The 14317-nt window shown below is 41.4% G+C and overlaps 1 protein-coding gene across 2 annotated transcripts in view; it reads left to right on the forward strand.

Annotated features, from left to right (window-relative positions):
- BMPER (BMP binding endothelial regulator) overlaps positions 1–14317 on the forward strand; it is a 249783-nt gene that overhangs the window by 171704 nt on the left and 63762 nt on the right. For both annotated transcript variants that reach the window (XM_047849098.1, XM_047849097.1), the window contains exon 13: positions 4805–5141. In XM_047849098.1, the coding sequence (XP_047705054.1) occupies positions 4805–5141 (337 nt within the window). The remainder of the gene's footprint in view (positions 1–4804; positions 5142–14317) is intronic.

Here is a 14317-nt window from a genome sequence, read left to right on the forward strand (position 1 = left end):
ACCATAATTAGATTAGTGAATTTAACTCTTCTTGGCCTTGAACTCAGTTTTACAATTTCCTTTCTTCTTTCCATCTCTGTTACCATGATGCAAGTAAGTCATGTGATGCCCTTAATACCCAGCTGAACAATTACCCGTAGCATAAACTTCCTGCTTCCTAGCGAAGAACCGTATTCCTCTGGGCACTAACCGTGCTTTGAGATTATCCTATGAGTGGAACACTTCCATTTCCAGATACTAGTCTTCTCGCAAGACCAATCTCAGTCTGTACTACGCCTTAGGGATATTTTTTTTTTTTATCACCTATTGATTGTCTACTTAAAATATCACAGTATATCCTTGGAGTGTTCTTCTCCCATAGATTATTTTTGTAATTTTGTAAGCCTCATATGATCAAAGGGAACTTTTTTCAAAATAACAGTTTATATCAAGCCTACAGCTCGGAGGCTGGGAAGTGGGGAGAAGTGACTCTTGGCCCCTGTGTTTTATGAACTCAGCACTTCATGATGGAATCATTTGGCAGAGGAGCACAGGTGGCCGTGTGGCTTGGTGGGATTAGGCTGTAGCTGCCTTACCTAATAACAACCGGGGTGGTACAGAGGGCACGGGGCTGGTTTAGTAGCTTGAGAAAGCACTGCCCACCCCCATCACACTCCTACCCCAACTCTTGGCACTTAGTGAATAATTTAAAAATATTTCCTTTCTGCCATATGTTCACTTCATCAACTCTACCTGAGAGAGTTACGTCAGCTCCACCCGAAGGCATTAACACGTGGGAGTGTGGTTTTTTATTTTATTTTTGGTAGAGTTCTACACTTTATGAACCTGGAGACTATATATATATATTTTTTCTTTTTTTTCCTTTGGTATAAAATCTGAACAGAAAAACCATCAATGTTTAAGCATTACTATGGTATGTCTATAGATTTTGTACCTCCTCTGTCTTTAAGTTGGGCAACAGCAAAAGCAATAATGACCAAAAAAAAAAAAAAAGAACCAAAAAAATCCCCCCAAAAAACAAAACAACAACAAAGCAAAACAAAAACAGCAAGAAAATAAAAGAACAATGGCTTCTCCCCCTCAAAAAGCAAAACATAACAAAACAAAACAAAAAAACACAACCCCAAAACCAGTGGTGTGGAGCCTGGTCATACATTTGAAGGGTGAAAAACAAGTTGGTAAAACATTCACTGGTGAGAAGGGATAATTGGAAGGCGCTTTATGCAGTGGAAGGAATGTGGCTGCTGCTTACACCTCCAGATGGGACATGTGCTTTGGCTTTGGCCTTCTGACTCTGCCAGTTATTTCTACTCAGTTTCCCGTGCAGAGGAATTGGGAAACTCATCCCAGCTGTAGAAAGAACTAACCCCAGCCTCTCAAACACTTCCACAATGTTTTCATCTCGTAAGATGCCTATTTAAAATGTCTTTTGAAAGAGCAATTTCTTCATTTATAACTTATTCATTTTTTTGCCTGTCACTATTGTAATTTACTTTGCATGGATTTTACTCACGTAGAGGGTAATAATAATCATGCAAACACATATGTATATGATATAGCAATAGACAAAGCCATCTGTAGTTGGGTAAGTCGTCCCTTAGCATTGGTCCATGAAAATCGTCTTAATATAATAATAACAAAGGAAAGAGGAGGAAGAGAGAGTGAATTACAAATTATTCTCTTACTTTTGGGACCATGTTTTATGACTGAGAGGTCAAGAGTTTTGAGAAGAGTTTGCTAAAAACGGTGGGTCTGCATCTTCCCAGACATGCAACGGACTGGCAATCCATTGCACGAAAAGAACATAATGACTGGCTTGTCCACTGTGAGTTGATTTCACATGAACTCAGTTGCCCAAACTCTCAAATTTGTTATATCATTGTCAGTAATGATGTTGGAACTCCTTTGGATATAAATTCTCAACCATTGTGGCATTTGGAAGAATAGTATTTGCCTACTGTCTAGGAAAGAGATTTGCAGTTTGGAAAATTTTGCAACATGGAAAGTCTTTGGAATTATGCTCTAAAAGTTAGAATGCTGTATGGAATTGATTTTCTTCCCTCATTTCTCTTGCTGGGCAGCTGCCTGGCTACAGGCTTGTGAGGTCATGTTTCTTCTATACCTTAGAGAGTTTATTACAAATCATATTATAGTTTGCTTGTCTTTTTTTCAAAATTGTTATTTCAGTGTCTTAACTAGAATGAAATTCACAATTTCTCTGGCTTTGCAGATTCAACTCAAAATGTATCAATTTACAGGGTAATTCATTCATTTAGTGAGTACACGCTAGGTGCCAGATAATGTATTCGATGATGGGGTATGAAAAAATATAAATCACTTTATAGGAGAATTGTAGTTGTCAGAGATGACACCATTGTGTCACAGAGATCCACAGAGGAGGGCAGTCCAGTGTGTGGATAATCTCACAGTGTGTCCTTTCTCTGATCATCTTGCCCCATCACTCTATTCTCTTCATCAAATTACTCCTAAGAGAGATTTTTTTTCTTTCCAGGCTTTTATTTAAATTCCAGTTAGTTAACATACAATGTAATGTTAGTTTCATATGTAGAAGTTAGGGATTCATCACTTACATACAACACCTGGTGCTCTTAACAAGTGCCCTCCTTAATACCCATCACCCATTTAACCCATCCCACTACCCACCTCCCCTCTGGTAACCATCAGTTTGTTCTCTATAGTTAAGAGTCTGTTTCTTGGTTTGCCTCTCTCTAAGAGAGACTTTCTTATGACCTTCTTTCTTGCTTCTTTATCCAACTCTATTTAATTTTCTGAATCCAACTTCTTCTCCATACCAAGAGGTCTTCTCTACCATTTGCCTTGTACTAAGAACACTTCCATTCCTTTCATGTACCATACAGTGATTTCCATATGGGCCTGTTTATTTCTTGAGAACCTAGTTTTACAGCACAGATTTATTCTGTCAATAACTCCCTAACGTGGATTTGTAACTCTTTCTTGTGGCAGTTGTGTGGCCTACTCACAGGAATGCTATTTGGCCAGCCTTCTCTCCTCTTGGATCATGTTCTGACTTAGGGAATATTGGCTTTAGAATCTTACTTCTGGGCATTTCTTACTAATCTGACATCACTCTGATTTTGTCTTATGCCAATTTTATATCCAGACGAGATCCATTCCCTCCTCTTCTGCCCTTCTCTTTCCCATCACTGCCTTATCCCCCAACTTCTGACCATCTGTTGGACATTTGTCCACCAACCTAGTCTTGCAAGGTCTTCTAAGAGGAAAGTCATGTTGCTTTTTCCAGAGGCTCAGTAAAAGGCCAAATGAAAGACTAGATTTTGTTAGAAACCCAAGAGGGTAAGATTTAAAAATACATACATGGGAAGACTTTCTCTTGTTCTGTTAAAAAAAAACAACAAACAAAAACTTTTTCTTTGGGAAAAGAAATTATTACACAATTCTCTCTCTTAGGAGACAGTGACAGTGAATAAGGAGAAGTCCTAGGGCAGAAATGAACATCAGCCTTTTGTAGATGTTCTCCTGGTGTTCATGTCACAGAACTGGTACCTACTTTGTCTATTTGCTGGGAAACTCAGGCACTGCCAGGGTAATATCAGGAAAAGAGTAAGAAAAGCTTCCAATGCACACCTGAAACATAAAGAAAACCTCTAACCAGAAAGAAGAGTTTGTCATTTGCTCTGGAATGAACCTCAAAAGGCTTTTCATAAAAGTCCTCAACTTTATCTAATGCACAGTGTCTTCACACACAATATCAGGAGGTACATGAGAACATTTCTTCTTGACCTTTTAGTCAGACTGATCTGTGCTGTGTGACCACATAACCTGGCTGTCCTACATGTGATACAGAAATTCTATTCAATGGGGTCATTTCATCGGCTGATGGATCTTGGAAGTCTTGGGCTAGCGTATCTGAAAAAACATGAATATTTAAAGACAGAGCCTCCAATATTTTAGATGGTCAGTTCAGCAAACTAAGAGAAGCCTATATGTTCTACCTTCCGGAGTGAAGATTATTTCCTTGGTGAACAAGATTGTACTGTCCTGCTGATTCTATCTAGCACACGAGAAACTTTCCCCCATGGCCTGGTAGCCTCCAGTGCCTTCTCAAATGTTGAAGTTTATGATCAGCTTGGGGCTATGAAGGTTGGAAGGGCTCCACAACAACTCAACCCTAGGAAACATTGATTAAACAGCCATCCTTGTTTCAGGGATGTCTGTAAAACAAAGAGGAGGCAAACATTTGTATTTATATAAGTGTTCTCCTTTGAATAGGATCTATTCAGAAGCTATGTATTTATTACCTTGATACTTTCACTATAACAAATAACTTGGAAATTTTCATTTGACATTTGGTATAATTGCATGGAGGATTTTTGGATAAAAAGAAGATTACATTAAAAACGATAATCTTTGTTATCTTTACATTTCTACATTTCACTTATCATTGGATAAATGAAAGCACAAGTTGGACCAACACAATTACTATAGGAAAGGGTAAAACTATAAACTTTAGAGGACCACGGTCAATGAATAGTCTTCTGCAAGGCAAGCCAGGGTACATAGGTATCAGGTTAGGACAAACTTTATACAGTTTAAAACTTCTGAACCCCAAAAAGTAAGTGACTCATGTAATGTCATACAACATTTAATGTGGTGAGATTAAACAGTAACAGGAATTTGGATAGACACTTAGTGTTCCTTATTAGAGGTTAGTCATATGTACTGTGTCCTTACATATATGCACTTGGGAATAATGGGTGGATTCAGAAGTGGTTGATCCTCTTTTCCTCTCCTTTTACTCCAGGTTTGGAAATATCCTGGGATGGAGACAGTTTTGTCGAAGTCATGGCTGCCCCTCATCTCAAGGGCAAACTCTGTGGTCTTTGTGGCAACTACAATGGACATAAGCGTGATGATTTAATTGGTGGAGACGGAAACTTCAAGTTTGATGTGGATGACTTTGCTGAGTCCTGGAGGGTAGAATCCAATGAGTTCTGCAACAGACCTCGAAAAAAACCAGTGCCTGAACTGTGTCAAGGGACAGTGAAGGTAAAGCTCCGAGCTCATCGAGAATGCCAGAAACTCAAATCCTGGGAGTTTCAGACCTGCCACTCAACTGTGGACTATGCCACTTTCTACCGGTAAGTACAGTGTTTTGGGGGATGGTTTGGGTTATAGACCAGGATTGACCTGACCTTGAAACAGAGTATATCAAATCTTCTGGCATACAAAACAAGGGCCCCCAAGTCACAGGATAAACACTTTTTCTTTCTTGAGACTGATCTTATTTTGAGTACCACATTGTGTCCCAAATAAAGAAATTGTAGGGAGTATTTCAGAGCTGTCTCCTATAGATCATTCTGTTTTTGTGTCTGCAGGCTCACTGGAAGGCTGGTGATTTTTCTAGGTGTTAGCTTGACTCTAAGACTGAGGACTGCTTCCCAAATTCTGTCTAAACTACAGTGGTTTAGGATAGAGATGGGAATCTCAAACAACTCTGGGTGTCTTGGGTGTTTGAGTGAGCTTGGTCATTTGAGGCCCGAGGAACAGTTCAGGTCTGCCTCGTGGTCTAGTCCCAAATATCTGCAGGTGGAAAACAAGGCAGTGAAATGAGGATTCCTTAGATCTTGGCCAACTATCAGACTTCACAACCAAATTTAGGGGAGAGTAGAAAGAAGGCCTGAAGATGGAAGAAGAGAGGTCTCTCATTGAGAATATGGATTCTATAACCTTTTCTTCCATGCTGCGAGGCTGAATTTGTGAGTTGATGAGTCTGGCCTGGTTGTACTTCCATTTATTACACAATTCCATGGGTTCAAGAGCTATGACTGTCTATAACTTTAACCACCATGGGTGTGGGAGGAAACATGAGAAGACACAGCCCAAAAGGCCTTGTTTAAGTGATTTGCCTGTGCCTCTTAAAATGAGAAAACTCCTGTGGTCTGAAGCCACAGAAAAGTTATTTTTACTCTTTAATTGCCACCAGTTTATTTCCCCTAGTTCTCGTTAAATGTGATCTTTTTTTATTTGATCTTTGGACATAAAAGATAAAGTTCTACAAAGACAGCTCAAAGTGGAGTGGAAAAAGGACTGTCCCGGTCATCACACACCCCTAAACATGGCTGTGTCTGCCAAACCATTTGGGTCCAACTCCTACGTTTAGCTCTTTCAAGCCATTTTCCTGTTATAATTTGAATCCCTGGGTTCCCTTCTTCCTCTTTCCTGTACCACCCCCTAGACTGACCCCACCCTTGTCTATTGAAATTGAAAGATCATTTTTTAGAAAAGGTTTATTTGTTTATTTTGGGGTGGGGAGTAGAGAGTGATAGAGAGAACGTGTGTGAGCAGAGGAGGGCAGAGAGAATCCCAAGTGGGTTCCTCACTTGACAGTAGATGTTCCCAACTCAGGGCTTGATCCCACAAACTGTCATGACTGAAGCCAAAATCAAGAGTCAGACGCTTAACCAACTGAGCCACTCAGGTGCCCCTGCATGGCTTTTTAAATTGAAAAATCTTAATGTAAGACTTCAGAGTGAGTTGAAGAGCTGGGCAGAGAAACCAGGCTTTGTTTGGAATCTAAATACTCATCACTTGAAAGTCTGAGGGGAAGCAGTAGGGCATAGCAATTAAGAACTTTGTGGTCTTCTGGGGCTAAAAATACAGCCCAGCTTTACAACCTTGAGCAATGATTTGAGCTCTCTAAACCTTAGTTTGCTTATCTGTGAAGTGGGGATAATAAAAGAACCTACCTGAAGGAGTTGTAATTCAGATTTAATGCGATTATGAACATAAATGCATGTGCCCAAATGCTATGTAATTGATGGCTCCTTTAATTTCTTCTATTAATTAAATTAAATGATGAGCAACCATAATGACTCTTTGGGAAGCTCCCCTGCCTCAGTTGCAGATTTTGATTAGACCCTTCTCTGTCTAACATAGAAAGGAAAGGCTGTACTTCTCCCGGGGCCCCAATAGTCTACACCTTTGATTTTTATCCCATTTCAAAGGAGTGTGTTGAAAACAAAAATTGAAGAGCAGGGCTGCAGAGATTAGTCCCTTTTTGCAAATTTCTATTTCTTTTCCCTTTGGTGATTTATTTCATATTATGATCCCTGGACTGCAAACAAAAATACGATGAACACCTTGGCAGAAGTCATGAGAAATGGCATAGTCATGAATGGAGAAAATAAGAATTGTTACGTGGCCAGGCAAATGTTTGCCTTCTGCCCTTGGAAGTTGCTGCAGCCACCACAGCACTATAGTGGGGGTTGCTTATTTGTGGAAGAGGCTTGATGTGCAGAGTTGGGGAGTTTATGAGAATGCTCCCGGGATCTTTGTGTACTGAGGTTTGGAGCACCAGATGTGATGGGAAATGAGCTCACGTTCTGCCATGCATGGTGTAGTGGCAGGGCACCCTTCTGCGGCCAGCCACTCTTTCCTGGAAGAGGCAGGGGAACTCAGTAGAGTGGAGCTGGACAACCTGCCTGTCACACATCCTGCTGATGATCTCGTGCCCCAACCACGAGGTGCGCCTTCATGCATTTTCAAGTGAGGGTGAGGGTGGCCAATGTTGGATAGATTTCGGGTTTCTTCCTTTCTTTCAAGGATACATGTGACAGGAAAAAGAAGATAAACAAGGTCAACATAGAGAGGTAATTGTGTTCCATGGGATCTCCGATGAGGACCAAACCTCAGAGAGGCTTTAGGAAGCAATGGACAGAGAATGTGTTGAGTGATGGTGAGTTGGACCTAATCTCAACTCTGCGGTGTTCTAGCTGTGTGACCCTGGTGGCTAGCTGAGTTTCAGATTCTTTACCTATAGAATAGGTAGGACAGTAATGGCCTGGTGGGGCTTCTCCTCCAAGGACCAAGGTCAATGGGCAGTGCCATGTTGTACATGGTAGACAGCCAGTACTGGCACCATGTGTTGTTGTCCTGTGTCCCTTTCTTTCCCTAGAGAATCTTGTCCTCAGTTTAGCTACTTATCTCTCTGATTGCTGATATCTTCTCCTGCTTACATCATGGAGAACTAATTGGATAGATTCTCACTGATAAATCCCTGGAACAATTAAAAGTCAACTCTTTCTCATCGGTGACACTAAATGAGATAGTATAAGAGAAGACTCCATTGCAATCTTTTTAAAAAAATTTTTTTTAAGTTTAATTTATTTATTTTGAGAGAGACAGAGACAGCAAAAGTGGGGGAGAGGCAGAGAGAGAGAGGGAGACAGCCAAGCAGGCTCATGCTGTCAGCACGGAGCCGGACATGGGCCTCGAACTCATAAAACCATGAGATCATGACCTGTGCTGAAACCAAGAGTTGGATACTTAACAGACTGAGCCACCCAGGTGCCCCTGCAATCCTTTTTATAAATGTGTTTTTGGGGGAGTCTGGGTGGCTCAGTCAGTTAAGCATCCCACTTTAGCTCAGGTCATAATATCGCTGCTCGCAGTTTCGAGCCCCACATCAGGCCTGTGCTGACAGCTCAGAGCCTGCAGCCTGCTTCGGATTCTGTGTCTCCCTCTCTCTCCATTCCACCCTGGCTCGCAATCTCTCTCTCTCTCTCTCTCTCAAAAATAAATAAACATTAAAAATAAATTAAAAAAATAAAAATGCATTTTTGTCTTTTAAGAGTAATATATGTTCATTGTATGACATTTAAATAATATTAAAATGAATAAAGAAGAAAATGGCAATCATATGATATCTCACCCATGTAAATTTTTGCTTATATATTTTGTCATTGGTGGAATTTCTAAAATGAACCTGAAAACACAGTCATGACTGTGGTTGTGACCTTAGTTTTGAATCATTACAGGACTAAAGAGATTTGCCTTGATATCATATACACAAATTGTATATAAATTTGACTCCTTGTATTTCCCCCTCCAAAGAAATATGAGTATTTCCCTCAAGGACAAAGAATAAGGTCACATAGCATACAAATGCAGCCTTCCAAGCACCACTGTGTTTGTGACAATGGAGAAGAAAGGGAACAAAGAAGACATTTCTCTGAGGAAATGGTACCTTTTTGGGGTTTTCTTAATTATATGATAAATTCCACAGGGCAAATTCTATTATAAGGATGAGAAATATTCTTATAAAGTGAAAATAATAATTATAATTTTTCTGAATTAGAATTTACTTTTGAGATGTCTAGGATTTTAGATTCCTATTTTTATTTTATTTTGGTCTTTTATCCAATTCATCATTTTAAATAGTAAACTATCATCTAAAAAATTGAAAAACTTTGTAAGAAATTAGCCAAAAAAAATTTTTTTTCTCTTTTGGGAAACTTTTTACGTTTTGCTAATTTTTATTCACAAATCAATTCTACCCCTCGTGGGCTGATTTGGCATAGAAATGTGATATTTAATTAAATATTAATTTAATCGTTGTGATCAGCATAATTTGGTTTAATTCATTAATCAAATATGTTTAGGTGCAAGGTAGCTTAATTTTGAATCACATAAAATTTTTAGCTGGCTGCATTGTTAATGTGTCTTAAGTCCTAGAGTTGCTAATTGACTTGTCCTTAAATTAGATAATTCCCTTTAATAATGTTTTGCATTCTCCTTCACTGGTGTGTTATGGAGAAATTCCTAGAAGCTAGGGAGATAGTGTACTGTGGAAAAATTGATGCAAAGTCATTTGAATTCTATTTGGATTCACACAGAGACTTCCCCGAGGGGAAAATGTCGAGTATTTTCACGCCTCTCTTCTCGTTTCTCTTGTTCACCTTACTTTCCCGGCCTCATGTTGCCTTGTCTATTCGTGTCCCAGATGCCAGCTGAGACATCCAGGAGGAATAGGCAGACGCCCCCCCCCCCCCCACCTCAAAGGCTCCCTGGAGACCCTCAGCAGCCAATATCAAATCTGCTCCCCACTGCTGCCTTGGGCCACACTGAAGAAAAACTTTGGCAGCCTTGGGATGGGAGAGGCAAGGAGGTGGGCTGGGCTCTGTGGGTCATACTGGGGAAAGAGAAGACCTAGTTACTGTGTATGAAACATCAGCAATGGGCTTTTTCCCTAATGCAGACCCAATCCTGGATAAAATAGTAACAAGAAAGTGTAACCTCCCAGTAAAGCAGGGCTCTTAAGTCAGGGCAGGAGAGAAGTCAGAAGAATGAATGGGAACTGCCGCAAAGCCCAGACATTTGTAGACCACAGTCATCTCGGCGCTGTTTTCCTCTCTCTGCTCTCCTTAACGGGGTATAATTCATCAGAGCAAAAGCTCTGTTCACTTGTTCAGGATGGGAAAGTGTCTGGGGATTCCCAGTCTAGGAAATGTTCTTTTCTTTCCATGCGGTGGTTTTTACAGCTGTAAGGAATTGAAGTAATGCCTGAGGATTCACAGATGTGTCCTTCCTGCAGAGGTACCGGGAGGTAGGGGGCGGGAGGTAGAGCAAGAGGATATTAGAACTTCGATAGCACAACGGTGTTGGATATACTGGCGTCCTGGGACTGACAGTGGCTTCCTTCCAGAAGATCACAGACTCTGTGGAGAACCCACTTTGTGTTTTCCTATAAAGGAAACTAATCATTTATTATAAAACAAGAGAAGAGATCAGGCAAGGAGTACAGACTTCGTGTGTGTGTGTGTGTGTGTGTGTGTGAAAGTCATATAAAGCTCACTACTATTCTCTAATTAAAATCAATCTTCCCTTGCTTCAAAGAAGAACATGCTTAGAACGTTTCTCTTTACATCTTTTAATAACTTGCCTCAAATTGCCTTTAGAACTAGAGTCCTAAATCAAATGAGATGTTCATTTTTAAGTGTGACATGGGCCTTTCTTTTTATTTTTCTTTTGGCAAACTAATCTTTCAGGAGGAGTCCCTCTGAATCTGTCAAAAAGGTATGCTGACACCAGGTGGCAGTAGACACCTGAGTTGTACCACCTGTCAGACTAGCTTCCTACTTATTAGCACTCTCGCTCTCTCTCACCCTCTCTCGCCCTTTTGCTCTCTGGCTCTTGCTCTCACTCTTAACTTCTGCCCTAGGCTATTCCTTTCACTGTACCTAAATATACAATGTACATTCCTGCTTCTGGGTCCATGTTATTCCCTTGCCTGGGATGCCCTCATTTTCTACATTGATTTCAGCTGAAGGTACAGTTCAAGTCTCATCCAGGCTGCTATAAATGTTCTTTCTTTAGTTTCTTAGATATGCTGATTGTGCTCATCATTATTTAGCACCTATACTATATTGCAGTGCCATTGTCTCCCCCGCATTGGATTTTAGGTTCACAGGGAAATGGGGAATATCTTTCCTACCCTTTTGGATTTCACCCAGCATCACCCCTGGAAGTCACCCCTGGAAGGAAATGTTTCTTAGCTCCCTTCCAAGCTCTCTCCTGTTTTCATCCTCTCTGAACTGTGACTTCTGCTACCCTCAATTCCACATCCATCTTACGTCTTTATCCCCACACTCAGCTACACACCCATAGTCAGAATGTGCATGCATCTCGGTCTTGTCAGGGAGTAGACTAGTCAGGGCAAGCAGCGCCTCTGGTCTACCTTCAATTCTCCAAGAACTATCCACACTTCTTATTGCATGAGCCTACTGCTGTGACTGCCTCTGGACCTTAGCACCTACCTGTATCTACTCACAATTCATTTAAAAGCCACCTGGACCTCCCAGCTCCTCTTCTGTGTCTCAGCTAGGATTTGGCCTTGCCATCTTCTCACGCAGTATTTTCATCCACAGACACTTCTGTGTTGGTCTCTTTCAGTTGGTCTTAGGACCTCAAATTAGCCTCCTCCTCTGGAGGCACAGCAACTGACCTCCAGTGGGGTGATCTTGCCATGGCCAACTGACCCTGTGCAGTATTCTCACTCAGTATTCTCAGTACTGAGAATTCTCAGTATTCTTACCAAGGAGGCACACCCCTTCTACCTTGTCACTGGCCCTGAGCCTTCTGCCAGTTTAGAATCAAAGCCTCATTGTGGTTTTTCCCTTCATCTTTCATTTATTCTTTTCCATGGCAGCCACAGGTAGATTATTTCCTGTTTGCCCCACCAGCATAACCCAAAAGAAAGGTTTTAAACTGCCTTCTAGATGCCTGGATTTCAGCTCAGAAGGGCCCTCCAGGTTAATCCAGTTTTCTTGGGGCCAAAGCAGAAAGAAAAATGCATAAGTATGCTTAGAAAGGTACAGGGTTGCTTGGAACATCATTGCATCCAAGTCTAAAATCATCTCCTGTTTAAATGTTCATATCAAAAAGAGAGGAACACTATGGTTTAAAGAATAAAGAAAGAAAAATGGCACCTATCTTGGCAAGTAGGTTACTCTTTGAGGAGAGTTTGAGCCAACTGTATGGCCAACCAACTACAAAGACAACCTCCCTTCTGACACCACCAGTTTGGAGGCATTCCCAAATCACCTTCAGGGTCAATAATTTGCTGGAAGGACTAACATAACTCACCAAATGCTGTTACACTAGTGGTTATAGTTTATTGTAGGGAAAGGATACAGATTAAGATCAGAAGAGACACAGGGCAGAGCCCAGGAAAGGGCTAAGCATGAGCCTCTGCTGTTATCTCTTATGGAGTCACGGACTGGCATTAACTCCTCTTGGCCACAGTGCTGGCAATATTCACTCTTCACAGCATACTTCCAATCGGGGAAGTTCACCTGAGCCTTTGGTATCCCAAGATTTTCCTGGGACTACCACCTGCTGTCTACATGGATGACGTGGTCTCCAGCTCCTCCTGGAGGCCATGCTAATGCCTTTCATACCCAGTTCCTCTGGAGGTTGGGACTGTTGTGATATGGCCCAAAGCCCCCACCATAAATCCCATTGTTAGAGTGTCTGGTGTCCAAAGCCCCCAGGTAGAAAACAATACTCTGGATAGGCAGGGTATTCCAGGGGCCTGGGGATCACTCCCTCACACCCCTGGGGAGCCAAAGACCAGGGCCAGACTTTGGGGCAAGGTCAGTTTTTCACTATACAACCTGCCTGGCTCAAGGTTAAATCTAATTTTGATTTGATTTTAATGTTAGCTTTGAATTTATTTTCAGCATCAACTTCCTAGAATCCTGCAGTGTTTCTCCTCAGAAAATTACATTCTGGGATGCAATTAGATGAGGCTTTTGAACACGGATTTGAATGAGTGTCATTGTCACAGGTAAAACACTAATTATTTTGTAGCACCTCTCTTGGCTGCTTAGGGGATGCCTTGATTATTCTCAGTAAGCAGGAGACAGTCTGGTGTAGCTTCCTTACATTTTCATTATTTATGAGCGTAAGGCATTTTCCATCCGTGAGAGCGAGGCTGACATGGATAGTGTTTTCTTCATTTCCCTGTTGTGGTCTGGGAACTCTGGTAAGAACGTCCATGGCTGGTCTCAACGTCTCTCAGTGTCCATTCAAGTTTTCAAATATCCTGCTCCGCCACGAGTCTGTGGAAGAGGATTTCATTAATTATTTACTTTGCTCCTTTTACAACTTTCAACTGAGCACCTGCTGTGTGCCGGGTACCATTGCAGGTTGGCAATTCAGGACGGAACAAGAGAGACAAAAACTTTTCCTTCAGAGGACCCGGAGTCTAGCGTGAGCAGACAACTATAAATAAGAAACAAGGTCACTGCCAACTGTGAGAAGAGTAATGGAGGAAACAGGCTGGTTAGTCAGGGAGGCTAACTCTGAATTAGGTGCACACAAAAAGGCTGCATGAGGAGCTCTGCTTTGAGTGGAATCCACTGCAGATGGGAAAGGACTGCGAGGAGGCCGGCCAAGGCAGGAGGAAGGGCAGAGGCCCCAGGGCTGGGAGGCTGTGGCCCGTTTGAAGACCTGAAAGGAGGCTGCCACGACTGACACTTTGAGAAAGTGATGGGAATTTATACCTCTTAATCCCCTCCACCTCTTCCACCCTTCCCTCCCCCGCCCAACCGCCTCCAGTCTGGCAACCACCAGTTTGTTCTCTATTTCTCTAAGTCTGTTTCTATTCTGCTTTGTTCGTTGGTTTGTTTTGATTTTTAGATTCCACATATAAGTGCGATCATACAGTATTTGTCTTTGTCTGACTCACTTTGCTAATACCCTCTAGCTCCATCTACGTTGTCACAAATAGCAAGAGCCCATTCTTTTTTATGGCTGAGTGGTATTCCATTGCATATATACAAATCTTCCTTATCCACCATCCATGTATTGACAGATACTTAGGTTGCTTCCATATCTTGGCTATTATAGATAATGCTTCATATATCTTTCTGAATTAGTGTGTTTTTCTTTAGGCAAATATCCAGAATTGGAATAAATAAGTCATGGGGATGAAAAGTACAGCATAGTTAATACAGTCCACAATATTGTAATA

This window comes from Prionailurus viverrinus, chromosome A2 (genome assembly GCF_022837055.1).
Source record: "Prionailurus viverrinus isolate Anna chromosome A2, UM_Priviv_1.0, whole genome shotgun sequence".
NCBI lineage: Eukaryota > Metazoa > Chordata > Mammalia > Carnivora > Felidae > Prionailurus > Prionailurus viverrinus.